The 18,451-nt window shown below is 36.7% G+C and overlaps 1 protein-coding gene and 1 pseudogene across 4 annotated transcripts in view; one reads left to right on the forward strand and one right to left on the reverse strand.

The window, feature by feature from the left end:
• Positions 1 to 18,451, forward strand: part of Dock3 (dedicator of cytokinesis 3) — an 825,219-nt gene that overhangs the window by 691,253 nt on the left and 115,515 nt on the right. For 3 of the 4 annotated variants that reach the window (XM_023706273.1, XM_023706265.1, XM_023706267.1), the window contains 3 exons: positions 2,803 to 2,930; positions 5,518 to 5,664; positions 8,386 to 8,484. In XM_023706273.1, coding sequence (XP_023562041.1) covers positions 2,803 to 2,930; positions 5,518 to 5,664; positions 8,386 to 8,484 — 374 coding nt within the window. The remainder of the gene's footprint in view (positions 1 to 2,802; positions 2,931 to 5,517; positions 5,665 to 8,385; positions 8,485 to 18,451) is intronic. The other variant, XM_023706269.1, reaches the window with a different exon arrangement.
• LOC105744025 lies at positions 10,008 to 10,986 on the reverse strand (annotated as a pseudogene).

The raw sequence follows: 18,451 nt of genomic DNA on the forward strand, positions 1-18,451 counted from the left end.
TAGCATAGATATACAGCTACTTTCTCTAAGTTCAATGAGCAGAAAGTTTTGAACTAATAGTGTTTAGACAAGATATCATGCCTGCAAAGTGCAGTACAGGGTTATACGATAAATCCTGAGGGGACTTGACTGACGTTATCAGACACAAAAGTTACATTTCTTGTTATGTAGGTCTTGCTTTATCTTGGTCCTAACCATCCAGCAGAAAAGTATAAAAATGAGGTATAAAAAGTAAAGCCATATTAATATGCTGAGCTGTAAAAGGCTCTAGTCAACAACTTTTGCAGACAGCCCCCTACTATTGTGGACTACTGAACTGTGTTGGACTGTTTTGCTGAATTCAAGCACCTATAATATTTAGATGACAATAGAATACCCATCTTTGACAAGACTGAACTGAAGAGGGGGGATACAGAGAAAGGATCATTTTGTATTTGTATATACAGAATAGTTAGGGTAGATGTACAGCTGCTTTCGCTTGGTTCTGTGAGAGGAAGGATTTGTAGTAGTAGTGTTTGGATGGGGTGTCCTGGCTGCTTCTTGTGCAGTGGATGACTGCTGAGAAGATAACAATGTGCAATTTATTAATTATTGAAAATGTCCTATTAATCAGCTTGGAGGGCGGGGAGATGGCTCAGTAGGATAAGTGCTTGACTGGCTAACGCAAGGATCTGAGTTCAATCCCTGGTTCCGCCAAAAAAAAAAAAAAAATCAGCTTGGAAAGTGTCTCATTGATATTTGTTTCTCAATAAAAATAAATAAAAGGTATCATGTCTGCATCTTGTACTATGAATAACTACTACAAAGACAATAATATAATACAAGTATAAAAGCAAAGTAAGAACTCAAGGACTAACTAATTAAGAGAGGGAAAGGAGAAGAGCTAGGAAACATGACAGTGACAAGCCATACAGTCATATATAGAAGATGGACAAGGCAATGATCCTGAGAATCTCCAGAAGATTTTTGAATCTAGCAGTTAATTGGAAAGATTCTCACCCTAACTACCTATATATATATACTGACACCTTGGGACTAAGCAACTGCACTGAGGATGGAAATTTGTAATAGTAGGTTCATGGCTGGAGTGCCTGTCATTCTGGTCTTCTGAATACGGGCTGCTTGTCATAACATGCCAGTTGCTGCTGTGCTGTGTGTCAGGTAGATGATTGTTCAAAAACAAGGGGGTGGTGAATGAAGGCAGGAGACAGGAAAAGGAATGTTGTGGGACTGTCCTGTTTCAAGGTTGTATATGGTTAGATTTTTGGACTTACACGTAAATATAAGAATTATATAATTCTTTATACCTATTTTTAAAATATATTCTAATTTTTAAATGTTTTTCAACATATTCTATAGGGACTTAAAGTTCAACATATCAATACTTGATGAAAAATACCTGTTCTGTGTTATGCCTAAGATGTTTGATATGCAGACAGATAGTGAGGTTAAGCTTAGCAGCCTAAGTTGTATGGTAATAACAATAAACTTCTTTTCTGGATGGTTAATAACCTAAGTTTACAGACCAAATTAGAGAAAAAGGAGGGCCGCAAGGAAAGCCAACTTTTTGGCCCTAGCCTTTCAAGGTCAATTAAGACTCAGGACATATGAAAACTTGTACTGTTACATCATGTAACTCGGTAGTGTCCCAAATTTTCTGATCAAAGAGATTATGGGGCCAAAGAGGAAAGTGATCGAGGATGTAGAGTGTGCCTAAGGAGAGTCACATGGAGAGAAAACATTCTCTCAGTCTTTTACAGAGAGCACATTGGCCAAGCAATGGCCGTGACTCATCCACATGGCTGACACTAACGAAGAATCTACAATCTGAGGTACAGGACCTCAGGATAAATCCTGAGGGGACTTCACTGACCTTATCAGACCCAAAAGCTACAACTCTTGTTGCATAATTCTTGCTTTATCTTCGTCTTAACCATCCAGCAGAAAAGTATAAAAATGAAGTATAAGAAGTAAAGCCATGTGGTTATGTTGAGCTGTAGGGGACTCAGGTCAACAATTTCTGACATTTCTAGTGAAGTGGAAGACCCAATACTATTATGGACTACTGGACTCTTGTAGAATGTTTTGCTGAGTTAACACACCTATAATATTCAAATAATGGAATTTAACAAACAAAGGGTATACAGATGAATGTCCATTTTGTATCTGTGTAGTGAAAATGGTTAGAATAGATATATAGTTACATTCTCGTAATGAATAGAGGGATTCGTTCTGATAGTGTTTGTAAATAGGACATCATGCCCGCATCTTGTACAGCAGTTAACCACTAGGAAGAATGTATGCAGTGTGTTAATTATTGAAACTGTCCTACCAATTTGGTTTGAAACTATCTCATTGCTATTTGTTTCTCAATAAAATTATGGGGGGAAAAAGACAATAATATGCAATGTATTAATTATTGTAACTGTACTACTGGCCTGTTTTGAAGCTATCTCATTGCTACTTCTTTCTCAATAAAATCATATTATCTTTAAAAAGTGGAAAAAAAGAAATCTAATCATTGAAAATATTTCATGTTGAAGATTCATATTGCATAAAATACTATGGACACAGGGGCTGGAAATGCGAATAAAGGAAAAAAAGATGCAAAACAAATGTGCGACTGCTAACAATTTCCAAGCACCAAGCTTTTAGTCCCTTGTAATGGAAGAAGATGACCTCTACCTTTGATCCAACTTCAACTCCTCCTTTAAAACCATTTCAGTTCCAAAATGCTACTGATTGCTAGCTGTAGCTAATTCTACTCTAATGGGCTTATTCATGTTTGTTTTTCTATCCTAGAATCCCGCCGCATCCTGCTTCCTGTGGTTCTCCATCATATTCATCTTCACTTGAGGCAACAGAAAGAGTTGCTAATCTGCTCAGGAATTCTTGGCAGCATCTTCTCCATTGTCAAGACCAGCTCTCTGGTAGTAACCTCACACCCACTTTGCTCCATCCTGCTCAACTCTGCCCTAATCTTGTATTAGTCTGGTCAGAGGCAGACCAACAAAGATCATTTGCATACTTCTTAGAAAGATAAGTTTTCACAAGTGGCAGGAAGGTGCCCATGCTTGGTTATACCATGCTTGCTTTTTCAAACAATATTAATTCTGTATTCGTGGGAATTTCTTAGGATACTCTGCATGAACACAGAAAAGTAGAACCAGATTGAGGGGCTGCTTGCTTGCTCAGAGTCTTATGTCAGCTTCCTGACAGCTTGATTCTGTCCAATTATATTCTTGCACAGTCCCAAATGAGATTGAAATATACAAGAGGTAAATTTTGCCCACAAGAGCTCTGAGGCTCATGGTATGTACAATTGCACTTTAGAGGTCAGGTTTCAGCCAATAGTGTTTTGCCTATTTTCTCTCCTCTATTTTTTTCTTTTTAAAAGAGTAGATGGGAAGGAAGGAGATAAGACAGTGAAGGAAAATCATAGATGAGGGTGGAAATTTATTTTAGTAATATTTATTTTTTATACTTATAGAAATACATATTTCTTACAGAAAACTTGGAGACTATAGGAAAATATAAAGAAAAATGAAGAAAAAGAATGATTTTTATTACACCATTTTATTAAGACTCCTAGCTAATAAAATTTCAAGTGACTTTAAAATAGAGAAACAACCCAGAGGCTAGACTATCTAGGTGGAACACATAAGACATCTTTTTTAAAAAAACAAGAATATGTTTGATTTAACAGAGGCCAGGGACTCAAATGGGAGTTCTTGTGTCTAGACTTAAAGTGTCATCTGGTTTCTGGGTTTCAGCTTGTTTAGGGAATGCCTGCGATAGTCCTAGTGACCCTGTTGTCTGCTCTTGGCTCCAGGTAGGCAGATAAGACCTGGAAGCTCTCCTTCCCACCAGGCCTTAGAGAAGCCCCACCAAGCACAGAAGGTCTACAAGTGACATAAGGTCATATCTGAGGGAGTTCCCAGCTTATTGCTAAAGGAAGAAGATAAATTCAAGACAAAATTGAAAAAAGAAAAAGAATAGGAGGAGTAAGAACCAGCAAACCTGAAGGCGATAGTTTCATTATATTTCGGGGATTGAAAAGTTAAGTGTAATCTGTTGCCTACACCGACTCACTGAGTGCTAGGATCACATCAGCAAACAGAAATGATGTTAGATCCAAGAGCCACTCAAATTCTTCAGTTGTAAGGGGCAGAGTACAATTATATTAGATGAATGGCTAGAGGGAAGATGAAATTTAAGCTCCACAAAAGCAGAGATATTGTCTCTTTTGTTCACCTTCATATATTCAGGTTCTCAAACAGTGAAAGGCACATAATATTTAATGAGGGATGGATGGATGGATGGATGGATGGATGGATGGATGGATGGATGGATCAATGGTGAATCATAGGTGGGTAAATGGATAGGTGGATGGGTGATAGGTGGATGAATGGATTATAGGATGGATGGATGGATGGATGGATGGATGGATGGATGGATGGGTGAGTGGGTGGGTGGATGGATGGTGAATGATAGGTAGCTGGATGGATGGATGGATGGATGGATGGATGGATGGATGGATGATAGGTGGATGGATAGATTGGTGGATGGAAGAATGGATAGATGAATGGATAGATGGAATATATTAGGACCAGTAGTAGTATAAAGATCTTAAAGAAGTTGCAATGGGAATCTCTTTGTGTGATAATTAAAATCAAACTAAAGAATTCGAAATGAATATGAGAAGTCTATAAAAAGATAACAAACTCTTCCAAAATTCTGATGGCTAGGAAACAGCCTGTGATGAGGAGATATGTTCCATTGCTTTTGTGGAGTTTCCAGAAAAAGATGAACTAAGACTAAAGTTCATCACATGGACTGAGAATGGGATAAAAGAACTGAGAAGCTAAACATAGGACCCAAGAGTATAGGGGCAACAGTCAAAGTGGTAGAGATTGAGAGCAACCAAAAAAGAAGCCTTAGAAAGAGAAGATACTCCTATGTGCATTAAGACTAGTGAGGATGCTACTGCCACATACTATGGTATGAATTTACCATTTCTCAAACTTAATTTTTTCATGTGTTAGTAGGATTATACTTTCTCTCAACTCTATTAGAGAAATCAAATAAAGCTTTAAACTCAGGATGTTGACCTCTGCCCTGTTATCAAAATTAATACATGTGTCTTCCAGAGATTCTGATTTGTGTAGGTGGAGTTGGTTAATAGCTCCATGCCTGGGCAACAATGGCATGTGTTCCGCATCTCCTTTCCTAGCCACCATTTCAGGTTCCTTGGCACCAAACAGTGCTGTCCTTGGCAGGTCTCCTTCCCAGCGGGCCTTAGAGAAGCCACAGCAAGTACAGAAGGTCTTCAAGTAACCTAAGGTTATGTCTGAGGGAGTCCCCAAGTTATTGCTTAAAGGAAGAAGATAAATTGTTAAAGATGTTGAGGTTCCGGTCAGAAGACTTACTCCTGATATGGCTGACTTAGTAAGTGCTTCCAGCTAAACATCACATTGGCCTGATGCTAACAGCATGCTCTCTCACTGCTCACTCCAGGAGGCAGATGTCATGGAGGAGGTAGAGATGATGGTGGAGAGCCTCCTGGATGTGCTCTTGCAGACTCTGCTCACCATCATGAGCAAATCGCATGCTCAGGAGGCGGTAAGAGGGCAGCGGTGCCCGCAGTGCACAGCCGAGATCACTGTTAGTAACTAACATTCAGGTTTTCTTACTTTCTTTCTAACCTGGGGCTCCTCCATATCACACCCATCTCACCATCACCTTCATCTCTGCCTTGCCTCCTGCATGGTGGTCAGCATGCTGCCCTCTTCCCTTCTTAAATCTGACTCCCCCCTCTACTCTGAAAGCTGTAGAATTATATTTCTCTTTAGGGAAAGTTCAGGGAATCTTTCTAGTTCTGTCTTACTGTTATGTATTCTTTCAATTGGCCTGGCCTCTGAGCCAAGTTGTTTTCTATAATATGGAATGAAGAGGAATGTAGTGAGATATAATAACAGGTTGGAGGGTTAAAAAAAATGACTACTTATTCTAGGAAACCTCTCATACAGTCTCTCCTAAGTGGTGTGTACCGGACAGAATAATTTCATCAGAGTTTGTATCTACTGATTGATTGTATTTATCACTGGTTTTTGTGTCTTACATGAAGGAGAGTATGATAAGGAAGAATTGTACAGGCATTTCTGAATAGTGATTTTGTGTGATCTAGTTAGAAATGAATCAAGCTGAGAAAGCCTCTCAGGAGGGATAGAGACAGCACCTGGGCTTCTGCCCCCAACTCCTCTACCTACAGTAGAGTATCATCTCTGATATAAACAAGTGTTTATTTGGTAGTGGAAATAAACCCAGGGCCTTCACACTAACCTATATTACCAATCCTTTCTTTTTTATTTTGAGGTAGTGCCTTACCAAGTTACCCAGGCCAGGCTCAAACTCAGGATCCGCCTGCCTTGGCTTCCCATAGTTCTGGGTAGTTCATGTGCTACCATGCTGTTAAACAGTTTTTATGGAATCTTTTGTTTGACAGATGAAAGGTTACAGAGCTTTCTTAAGAAAATCCTGTATGGGGACAAACAAAACTCCAGCATGCTAAGGAGAACTGAGAGGATGCCCAAGTCAGGATTGTATTCTGGAGCATTGGGCTTGGAAAGAGTATCTACTCATCTGTAGCTTTAGCATCCCTTATTGAGAGCAGTCTGGTTGTAGATATAAACATGTGCACCCTGTTATGTCCAGATATCCAGACCTGAGATTTATTAGTGCATGCCCTGGGTCACACTGTGCTTTAAGCAACTAGCCAATATTACTAACAAAGTGATTAATTTTATATAGATTGTAATGATGGTGATATGATGGTAGTTTACTGGGTACCTCTTTATTACTGGACTTTATGCCTCAGTGTCTTGTCTACATTAACTCTTCTGGTCTTCACATTAGAAGATTGAAATTCTGATCTCTTATGCCCTGTTTTTAAGATAAAACTAAAGTTCATATGCATACATACATGCATATAAAATAGTTTCAGGGATCTAGAAAAGATTTGGAAGATTTAAAAACTTGTCAGATTTCCATAATTTTGACAGTATTTGAAAATCATGTCAGTACTTTTTATCCTTCTCTTTTAGGAGGCAGTGTTTTAGTAGGAAGCCGTAATTGGCTACCTTATGTTAAAAAAACTGCTAGAATTACTGGTCTTTGGAATCCCTAAAGCAAGATTTTCTTCCATATACCACAGTTCAAATTTAAGGAAGTTTTAAAGATTTATACTTATCCTTAAGTTTTAAAAAGTTTATTTGTACTTATTTCCAGTAAATAATGTTTACATTCTTCTGAGGGTACAGGTTTAGGTTATTTGTCTTAAAGGCCATGTTTTCTTGTTTTCTCAAAACAAGTTTTATTTTTTTTAAATATTTTTAGGTAAAATGGCTATTTGTTCAGCTTATTGCCAATCCAAAATGTTCTGTACATATGCCATTATAATTAGCACACCGTCTGTAACAGGCAAAACTGTACATCAAATTATATTACCTGATTATATACAAATGTAAAATGAAATGATTTATCAATTCCTCTTAACATTTCTAGTAATTCAGTAAGAGATATAAGGCACAAAATCTTAGTAAAATATGACATAAGAGCAGTAATACAGTTCTCACTTAAATTTAGCTTGTCATAATTTCTTATGAATATACAAAGACAACAAACTTTAAAACATTGTGTTTACTAAGATTCTGGCAACAGCTTTATGTATCAAGACACAGCATACCAGGTCTGCCACTCAACTTGTTTGTAACTCTCAGCTTCAATATGAAACTATTTAAAAATAAAATTCAAAACCTGCTTTTTACATGCTAAAGATCTTGGCAAAGGTGTCCTTAAACATAGTAATGAACTTGAGAGAGTACTGTTTTACCCTTCAGCCCTTAGATCTGTTCTGTTCCATCTGACCAATTGTCCTGTGCAAGCTCTGGGAGGACTCCAAGGAGTTCCTTGTAAGAAAAATTTCTCTATTTTAGGAAGATAGACATAAATTCTGCCCAGAGAAGGCCACACTGTCTTCCAAAAATCCAACAGACTTCATTATGATGTTCAGACAACAAAAGACTTTAGCCAAAACTTTTCTGGAAAAAATGAGAATATTTGCCTTGTTTTTTGGTACTGTTTTGTTATAGTTCAGCATTTTCAATAGCCCCATTCTTCAGAATCCTTATTAAAACTACTAAGCCTGCTAGAAAAGATTGATTTTTTTTCAGGGCCAGAATTGTCACCTTTCTTCCATGATCATCTGGGCCATTTCAGACCTTCCCTTCTCTCCTTTCCCTTTGTGGGTTGGGAAAACATATCCTGTCTGATTGACTGTAATAAATGGGTTTTTTTGTTTTTTGTTTTTTTCTTTTTGGCCAACAGGGAGAGTATGTGTCCTGTCTTCTCTCACTGCTTCGTCAAATGTGTGACACTCATTACCAGCATCTCCTGGATAACTTCCAGAGCAAAGATGAACTCAAGGTACGTTGCAGAGTACTACCCTTTTAGCCAGAAAAGGAAGTGTGCAGCCAAGACTACCTAGGGCCTCTTACCTGTTGGAAGAGTAAGTTCAAGTGACCATCACAACTAGTGATTCACCAGCCTTGATTTACACCTGCGTGTATAGGATCCAGAGTATGCAAGTCATCACTGTCCCCACATATAGTCCAGTAACACTGGCGAGTTCTCCCTGACTGACAGCAGCCTTGTGATCATGTGCCTCTACTGGAGACTACTCAGACCATGCTGACCCAGCAAGCCAGGATTCTTTCCTTTCTTGAGGACTTGGAAGTTCTTCTTATATTTTTCCCCTGTAGCCTTCCTTTTTCTTTTCACTGTTTTAATAATATAGTAATCATGGTGACAATTTTTCTTCATTTAAATGTATTTCTGGAAGATGCCTGTGGAAAGCTAGGCCTTTGGCTACCAGCCTCTGAATCTGGAGAACATGACAGATAATGTAGAAAAATCCAGACAATAGACAAGCTTTGCCCAAGCTGAGTTTGACTTCTGCTTCTGACACACTCCTGGGCTTTCTTGGTTTTTTTTTTCACTAGAGCATGCTAATTGAACTACCCCCATGATAAAGAGTCTACAAGCTGAAGCTGTAAACTCTGCTTTTATTTAGAACCAAATCACTTGTACTTCAGAGTAATACATTTCCAGTGTTTTCACTTGGATGGTCTTTATGGGCCACATTGTATCACTTAATAAATATTAGTTGTAACTTTCTAATATCTGATCCTGCCACCCTTTCCACAGACATCAGTCTCTGCAGTTTGGTATCATTAACCCTTGAAATGAGCCAGAAGTAAATGAGGGCACACATGTAGGTCAAGCAGCGCTTCAGCTAGGATATGGAGCAGAAAAGTTCAGACTCAGCTATTCTAGATCATTTTTGTCCTGTGTGTGTTTACTAACTGACCCCTTAATCTGGCTGCATCGATCTTACTTTTTAATTAAATGTGCATTTTTAGTATAGCAATATATGCCCATGATTTATAAAAGGAAAAGAAATATTACAAAGTTCTAACATAAAACAGTGATTCCTTAGCTGAGCCTGATAAATGTCTAGTCTGTATTCCCTGAGAGCAGCCATTTTCAGCTCTTGCTGTTCTTCAGGAAGAAACTCTGACAACTTTTAGATATTGACAGTTATTATCTATTTTCTTCCCAAGAAAACGATAGTGATTCTCCTGAATCATTTCTCTCTCACACATACATTCTTTCCACCTATTATTCCAATGTCATTTTTATACATTTTTATTTTAAATTGGTAATCAGACTTCTTTATTACAGAGAAGTAAATACTATGATAAACCAAGAACTTGACTATGATTATAAATCCTTGTAGAACTTCTTTTTTTTTTTTGGTGATACAGTGTTTTATTTGGAAAAAATAAAAGACATTTTTTCTTTTACATGACACACTAGTTAGACATAGTAGATATATTTATATACTGAATAGGGAATAGATATTAATTGGAAAACAACTATCCACTCACTCATTTTGCACTTCCACTATTCATCTTCTGTTTCAGTTTTCTTTGCCTTTTGTAAATCCTTTTTTTCCTTGCTTTCAAATCAACTTTAGGCTCTGGTTTTATCTACTATGTTTCTACTGGTTTTTCCTCAGCTGGCATAACAAAAATGTCTTCAGTAGGACCATGTAGAAGAACAGTCTTTGGCTCTTTCTCATTTTCTGTACATCTTTTATTTGTTGCTTCTCTTTGTATTTTGCCACTGTGATGGATCTAATGATCAGCCAATGCATGTTCAGTAATTGATGGTGAGGATTTTCATACAAAGTTGGTCCTCCAAAGCTCCCCTGAAAAATCTTTGTCAGATTTAAGACCAAAAGAGGTCCTATTTCTGTAAATTGAGAATCTTCATCTATGATCTAGAAGTTCTGAAACCAAATCTTATTATCCAAAATGGTGAAAGTAAATACATAGTCCACAAATGGTTGGCTTTTGAGATGATACCATGAGGTACTAAAACTCTAAATTAAGAGTTCTTTTAACAAAGCATAATATGATAATTCATCAAAAGCATGGTTAAAAGACAAAAGTGGCCAAGAACTTTTCAAACAGTTTCCAGTCATCTTTAGTTCAATTAGGGTATGAATATTTGAACAAGAAATTTGGCAGACGGCCCATTAGGTGAATTTGAAAGTCACATACAAAGGTCTTTTTTTTTCTTAGCCTCAAAATAGATGTATTTATTGTAGTTTTTCATTTCACAGACCTCATTAATCACAATTTATTTTTATGATCCATTTCAGGATCTGCTTTAAAATAAGGCATCAGGGTTCTCAAGTCTTGCATTAAATGTATTGTTCTGAAATTTATTCCTCTGCAAGAAAAGAGGAGAATCCATTCCTTATTTTTTCCTTGCAAACAAGGCCTGGAACACATCTCTTTCAGCTTCCTCCATCTCTTCTACCACAGCCTATGACTTAACTGGAGGCCTGGCATCTTTTTTGTTTTTGTTTTTTTGGTTTTTTTTTTTTTGGGGGGGGGTGGGGGGTTTGCTACTTTGCCCAAACCGGCAAGTCACTACATCATTTTTTCTTGGTTGCCACCATCTTGACTCAGCACCTTTGCTCTAGACTGTACTTCCAGTTCTGAGCCTCATATTTTTACAGATACTAATTTTCTCTTTTCTATTTTGCTTTTATTCTTTGTTTTGGCTTTCTTTCAAGTCTGGCTAAGACTTCCCACTTGTCATTTTATCAGTATATCCCTTCTTCCAACTTTTCTCATTGTCAAAGCTGCCTCGTACTGTCAGGTCACTTTTTCTTCCTGAAGACTTGCTCTCTACTGTTTGTTTGTTTGTGCCTCTGTCTTTTGTGTTGAAGACTTCCCTCCTATGCATAGAGACTCCTGAATGTCAGACTGTGTCTAAAAGTGAAGTCCTTTGGTGTTGAGTACAGATCCTCATGTGTGAGAAAGGAAGGATTGTCTGTAGCAGGCTTCTCTGTGGGGAGTGAATAGGATCTGGCATTTTGGTCAGAGCATCTCATAGTTGCTAAAACTGTAGGACTGTTCTGTTGAGCTTGAGAGGAATACTCTCCATAAGCCTGGGATGGAATTACCTGCCAATACTTTGGGAGCCAAATAACAAAAAAGGACTTTGAGTCTTCTGGTTCAGCAGGTAAACTTCTTCTCAGTACTAGCTTTCATTCTGGTACCTCAGCCCTCACCTACTAATGTACCTGCAAAAACAGAATCTTAGTGATCACCTAAATCCAGAGACTAGCCTTGAGTCTTCTGACAGTGCAGGGAAAGGCTTACTACCTAGTGGCATGAGATACCAATAACAAAAGGGATCTTAGAGAGACTATACTAATCTTCCTAGGTTTTAATCTTCATATTCAGTCCCATGGAGATCTCTGATAATGTCTCTAGTTTGAGTACCTTTCTGAGATTTTTGATTCCTGTTCCTCTTACCCTATAAGGCTCTTAGCTATTGTCTTTCTCAAGTCTATTGAATCAATTACTACAGTTTGTTTTCTTGTAACTGTTCAATATGTGTTGCATTCATTTGGAAGTGTCTACTTCTATCTTACTTTTTTATTCTGTGCATGTATATTATTTCTCATTCTTGACTCACTTTAGAAGATTTAAGAAGAAGCATATGAAGGAATATTTTCAGTCCATCATATTGACTGTAGAGTTTTTTCATGTGTTCTTTTTTATGAGTGATATAATTTGGATATAATTTTGATACCATAAAATTCATACTTTTAAAGTGTACACTTCAGAGTCTGATTATATGCCTTTTAAAATCGTGACAAGATCAAATTGATAATTTAAAACTTGTAAAAAAGAAAAGACCAAGACCAACTGCTTTAATTGGTTAATGCAACTGAAAAGTAATTTTTTGGTACTAGGGATTGTACCCAGAGCCTTTGCACAGAACTACATCTTTTTTTATTTTTTTATTTTTAACTTTGAGACAAAGTCTTACTAAGTCACTAAGTTGCCCAGGCTGAGTTCAAACCTAGGATCCTTTTGCCTCAGCTTCTCACCATGCTTGGATTACAGACATGTGCATCCATACTCAGCTATGTCAAGTTGTTTTTTCTTTTTCATCTCATTTTTTTTTATTAATGTAGTAGATGTTTTCAGTAACTTTTTTTTCTTCTCTTCTTCCTGTTTTTATTTTTTCCATAATTTTATTGAGAAAAAATAGCAATGAGACAGTTTCAAATCAAATTAGTAGAACAGTTTCAATAATTAATACATTGCATATTGTTTTCTTAGTGGTTATTCATTATACAAGATGCAGACATGATATCCTGTTTACAAACACTTTTAGAAAAAATCTTTCTATTCATTGAATTAAGAGAATGTACCTGTGTGTTTATCCTAACTATTTTGAATATACAGATACAAAATGGTCATTCATTTGCATCCCCTTTTTTTGTTTAGTTTTGTCATTTAAATATTATATGTGTGAGAATTCAGCAAGATATTCCAAAATAGTCCAGAAGACCATAATAGTAGTGGGTTTTCCGTATGACTGGCAATGTCAAAAGTTGTTGCCTTGGTCCTTTTACAGCGCAACATAATAGTATGGCTTTACTTTTTATACCTCATTTTTATACTTTTCTGCTAGATGGTTAAGACCAAGATAGAGCAAGACCTATATAACAAGAATTGTAGTTTTTGTATCTGATAAGAACAGTCATATTCCCTCTGGACTTATCCTGCAACCCTATACTGCAGTTTGTAGATCCTTTGTTACTGTCAGCCATGTGGATGAGTCATGGCCACTGCTTGACCAATTTGATCCCTGTGAAAGCCTGAGAGAATGATTTCTCTCCATGTGACTCTCCTTAGGCACACTCTACATCATTGATCACTTTTCTCTGTGGCCCTATATTCTCCTTGATCAGAAAATTTGGACACAACTGAGTTACATGATGTTACACTACAGGTGCTCCTATGTACTGAGTTCACTGACCTTGGAAGGCCAGAGTCAAAATGTTGACTGTCCTTGCAGCCCCCTTTTTCTCTAATTTTTGGTCTGCAAACATAGGTTGTTAACCCTCCTGAAGAGAAACTTATTGTTATTACCGTACAACCCAGGCAGTTGAGCTTAATCTCACTATCTGTCTGAATACCTTAGGTATAACATGAAACAGGTATTTTTCATCAAGTACTTAAACTTTTAAGTCACTACAGAATATGACCAAAAAAATAAAAAATTTAAAAACTGGGAATAAACAGTTACTCTATTTTTACACACAATATTAGAAATCTAACCATATAGAGCATTTTAGCAGGACAGTCCTGTAACACCCCTTTTCCTACCACCTGCCTTCATTCACCACCTCCTTTCCTTTTAAACAAACATCTACTCAAGAGCAGCAACTGGCATGTCATGACAAGCCACACATATTCAGCAGACCAGAATGACAGGCACTCCAAATATGACCCTACTATTATACATTGGCATCTTCAGTGCAGTCACTTAGTTCACAGGTATCAACATATATAGTTAGTCAGAGTGAGAATCCTTCCAATTAACTGCTAGCTTTGAAAACCTTCTAAAGATTCTCAGGATCATTGCCTTATCCATCTTGTACTTATAAATGTATGTCCCTGTCATGCTTCCTAGCTTTTTTCCTTGGTCTCTCTTCATATCTAATATTTAAGTTCTCACTTTCCTTTTAATTGTGTTATACCTTTCTATTTGTATTTCTTCTTTTGAATTCTAATACTCAGGAGACTATATGATATTTACACATGTGTGTCTGGTTTATTTCACTTATGAGTATATCTTCAAGTGGCATCCACTTAAATATGAAGGCTTTGAGTTTATCATTCTTTATAGCTGAGTAATACTCCATTGTATAAAAATACCACATCTTCTTCATCCATTCCTCAGGTGACTGGCATCTTGCTTGTTTACAAGATTTGACTATCACAAATTGTGCTGCTATAGACATATGTACACATATATCACTATGTTATGATGTTTTCAGATCCTCTGGGAAAATTCCCAGTAGACGAATAGCTGGTTTGAATGGAATTTCCAGTCCTAGTTCTTTAAGGAGTCTCCACACTGATTTCCGTTATGGTTGCACCAGTCTACATTCCCACCAGCAGTGGAGAAAGGTTCCTTGTTCACCACAGCCTCTCCCACATTTGTTGTTGGTTGATTTCTTTATGATAGCCATTCTTTCTGAAGTGAGATGATATCTCAATGTTGTTTTAATTTGCATTTCACAGATGGCTACTGATGTGGAACATTTTTTCATGTATTTATTCATTTATTTAATTTAATCAACTGAGAAGTGTGTGTTCATCTTGAATGCCCATTTCTGGATTGGGTCTTTAAATTTTGGGGATCTAATGTTTTTTAGTTCTTTTAAGTTCTAGAGAGCAGACCTTTGTCTCAGTGCTTATTGGTCAAAATTTTTCCAAATTTGTGGGTTGTATTTTCACTCTGTTGGTAATTTCTTTTGACGTGCAAAAACTTCTCAATAAGAAGAGGTCCCAGTTGTTAATTCTTTCAAGTGTTACCAATATGATTTATTTTTGTTCATGAACTCATCACCTCTTAAGACATACCCCTATGTCTTTAAGAGTTTCTCCTCCTTTCTCTTCCAGGAGATTTAGTGTTTCTATTTTACTGTTTAGATCTTTAATCCATTTTGACTTTAGCTTAGTGCATGGTGATAGACCTAGGTCAAGTTTTAGTTTTTGGTATGTACAGAGCCAGTCTTTCCAGCACCATTTGTTAAAGAGGCTATCTTTCTTCCAGTGAGTATGTTTGGCCCCTTTGTCAAAGATAAGGTGGCTGAGTGTGTTCATAGAGGATTCTGCGTCTTCTAGTCTAGTCCATTGATCCTCAGTTCTATTTTGTTGCCAGTACCATGCTGATTTTATCACAGTAGCTTTGTAGTATAATTTCAAGTCAGGAATTGTAATGCCTCCTGCCTTATGTTTTTTGCCCAGGATTGCCTTTGCTATTCTAGGTCTTTTATGGTTCCAAATAAATTTTAAGAACAATTTCTCTAGGTCTGAGAGGTATGTTCATGGTAATTTGATAAGGATTACATTAAATCCATACAGCAATTTTGGGAGTATGGCAATCCTCACAGTGTTGGTTCTTCCTATCCATGACAAGGGAATATCTTTCCATTTTCTGAAATCCTCTATAATCTCTTTTTTTAGAGCACTGTAATTTTCCTTGAAAAGGTCTTTGACTTCTTTAGTTAGAATAATTCCATGGTATTTCATTTTCCTTGGTGCTACTGTAAAAGGTATTGTTTCTGTAATTTCCCTCCCAGTGTTTTTGGTATCTGTATGGAGGAATGCTATTGACTTTTGGGTATTGACTTTGTATCCTGGTAGGCTACTGAATTTGTGTTTCAATTCTACTAGTTTCTTGGTGGAGTTTTTGAGTCTTCCAAGTAAAGTATCATGTCATTTGCAAAAATTGTAAATGATTATTTAGCTTCTTCTGTACCTATTCTTATTCCTTTTATTTCTCTCTCGTCTAATGGCTCTAGCTAATGATTCCAGAACTGTATTGAACAGGAGTCGTGATAGAGGACATCCATGTCTTGTACCAGATCTAAGAGTAAAAGGTTTCAGTTTTTCCCCATTTACAATTATGTTAGCCATTGGGTTTTCATAAATGGCTTTTATCAGATTAAAGTAGAGGCCATCTATTTCAATTTTCTGTAGTACTTTGAACATGAATGAGTGTTGGACTTTATCAAAAGCCTTTTCTACATCAATTGAGATGATCATATGGTTTTTAGTTTTCGCTCTATTGATATAGTGTATTACATTTATAGATTTGTGAATATTGAACCATCCTTGCCTCCCTGTGATAAATCCTACCTGGTCATGGTGTATGATCTTCTTGGTGATTTACTGTATTCTCTTGGTAGGACTTTCTTGAGGATTTTTGTATGTATGTTCATGAGGGAGATTGGCCTATAGTTCTCTTTTTTTTAACATTCATGAAATATTTTTTTTCAAATCAAATTGGTAGGACAGTTTCAATAATTAACACATTGCATACATTCTTCCTAGTGGTGAATTTCTGTATAAGATGTGGACATGATATTCTATATACAGACACCATTAGAACAAATCCCTCCATTAATTAAGAGAATGTAACTATATATCTATCCTAACCACTTTGAATGCACAGATACAAAATGGACATTCATCTATATGCCCTTTTTTTTGTTAAGTTTTGTTATTTGAATATTATAGGTGTGTAAACTCAGCAAAATATTCTAAAAGAGTCCAGTAGCCCATAATAGTATTGGGTCTTCCACTTGACTGGCAATGTCAGAAATTTTTGACCTGAGTCCCCTATAGTTGAACATTACAGCATGGCTTTACTTCTTATATTTTGTTTTTATACTTTTCTGCTGGATGATTAAAACCAAGGTAAAGCAGGACCTATGCAACAAGAGTTGGAGCTTTTGGGTCTGATAAGGTCAGTGAAATCCCCTCAGGATTTATCCTGAAATCCTGTATCTCAGATTGTTGAAGCTTTGTCAGTGTCAGCCATGTGGATGAGTTACGGCCATTGCTTGGCCAATATGCTCTCTGTAAAAGCCTGAGAGAATGTTTTCTCTCCATGTGACTCTCCTTAGGCACACTCTACATCCTCGATCACTTTCCTCTTTGGCCCCATAATCTCTTTGATCAGAGAATTTGGGACACTACCGAGTTACATGATGTAACAGTAGAAGCTCTCATATGTCCTGAGTCTTAATTGACCTTGAAAGGCTAGGGCCAAAAAGTTGGCTTTCCTTGTGGCCCTCCTTTTTCTCTAATTTAGTCTGTAAACTTAGGTTATTAACCATCCAGAAAAGAAGTTTATTGTTATTACCATACAACTTAGGCTGTTAAGCTTAACCTCACTATCTGTCTGCATATCAAACATCTTAGGCATAACACAGAACAGGTATTTTTCATCAAGTATTGATATATTGAACTTTAAGTCCCTACAGAATATGATAAAAAAAACATTTAAAAATTAGAATATATTTTAAAAATAGGGATAAAGAATTATATACTTCTTATGTTTACACATAAGTCAAAAAAAACTAACCATATACAACCTTGGAGCAGGACAGTCCCATAATATTCCTTTTCCTGTCTCTTGCTTTCATTCACCACCCCCTTCCTTTTAAACAACCATCTACCTGAGAGACAGCATAGCAACAACTGGCATGTCATGACAATCAGCCCGTATTCAGAAGACCAGAATGACAGGCAATCCAAACATGAAACTACTATTACAAATTACCATCTGCAGTGCAGTTGCTTAGTTCAAGGTATCAGTATATAGTTCTCTTTTTTAATTGCCTCTTTCCCTGGTTTTGGTATCAGTATAATATTTGCCTCCAGGAATGATTTTGGGAAGTTTGCTTCCTTTTCAGTTTTATTGAAGAGTTTTAAGAGTATAGGGATTATATCTTCCATAAATTTCATGTAGAATTCAGCTGTGAATCCTTCAGGACCTCGAATGTTCTTTGTCAGTAGGTTTTTTATTACATTGCGTATTTCATTTGCTGTTATTAGGTTATTGAGAGTTGTTGTATCATCTTGATTCAGTTTTCATAATTTGTACCTTTGTAGGAATCTATCCGTTTCATCTGTGTCTTCTATTTTGTGAGAGTAAAGATGTCAAAGTAGCCATTGATAATCTTAAGAATTTCCACTGGGTCTGTGATGCTTACACCCTTTTCATTCCTTATTGCTTGTATTTGAATTTTTTCTTTCCTCTTTCTGCTGAGGTTAGCTAGGGGCTTATTGATTTTATTTAATCTTTCAAAGAACTAGCTTTTTTATTCATTAATTCTTTGAACTGTTCTCTTTGTCTTAAATGAATTAATTTCTGCTCTAATCTTTATGATTTCTTCCCATGTTTGGGCTCTGAGTTTGGTTTGCTCTTCCTTTTC

The sequence above is a fragment of the Octodon degus genome, unplaced genomic scaffold (genome assembly GCF_000260255.1).
Source record: "Octodon degus isolate 3935 unplaced genomic scaffold, OctDeg1.0 scaffold00008, whole genome shotgun sequence".
NCBI lineage: Eukaryota > Metazoa > Chordata > Mammalia > Rodentia > Octodontidae > Octodon > Octodon degus.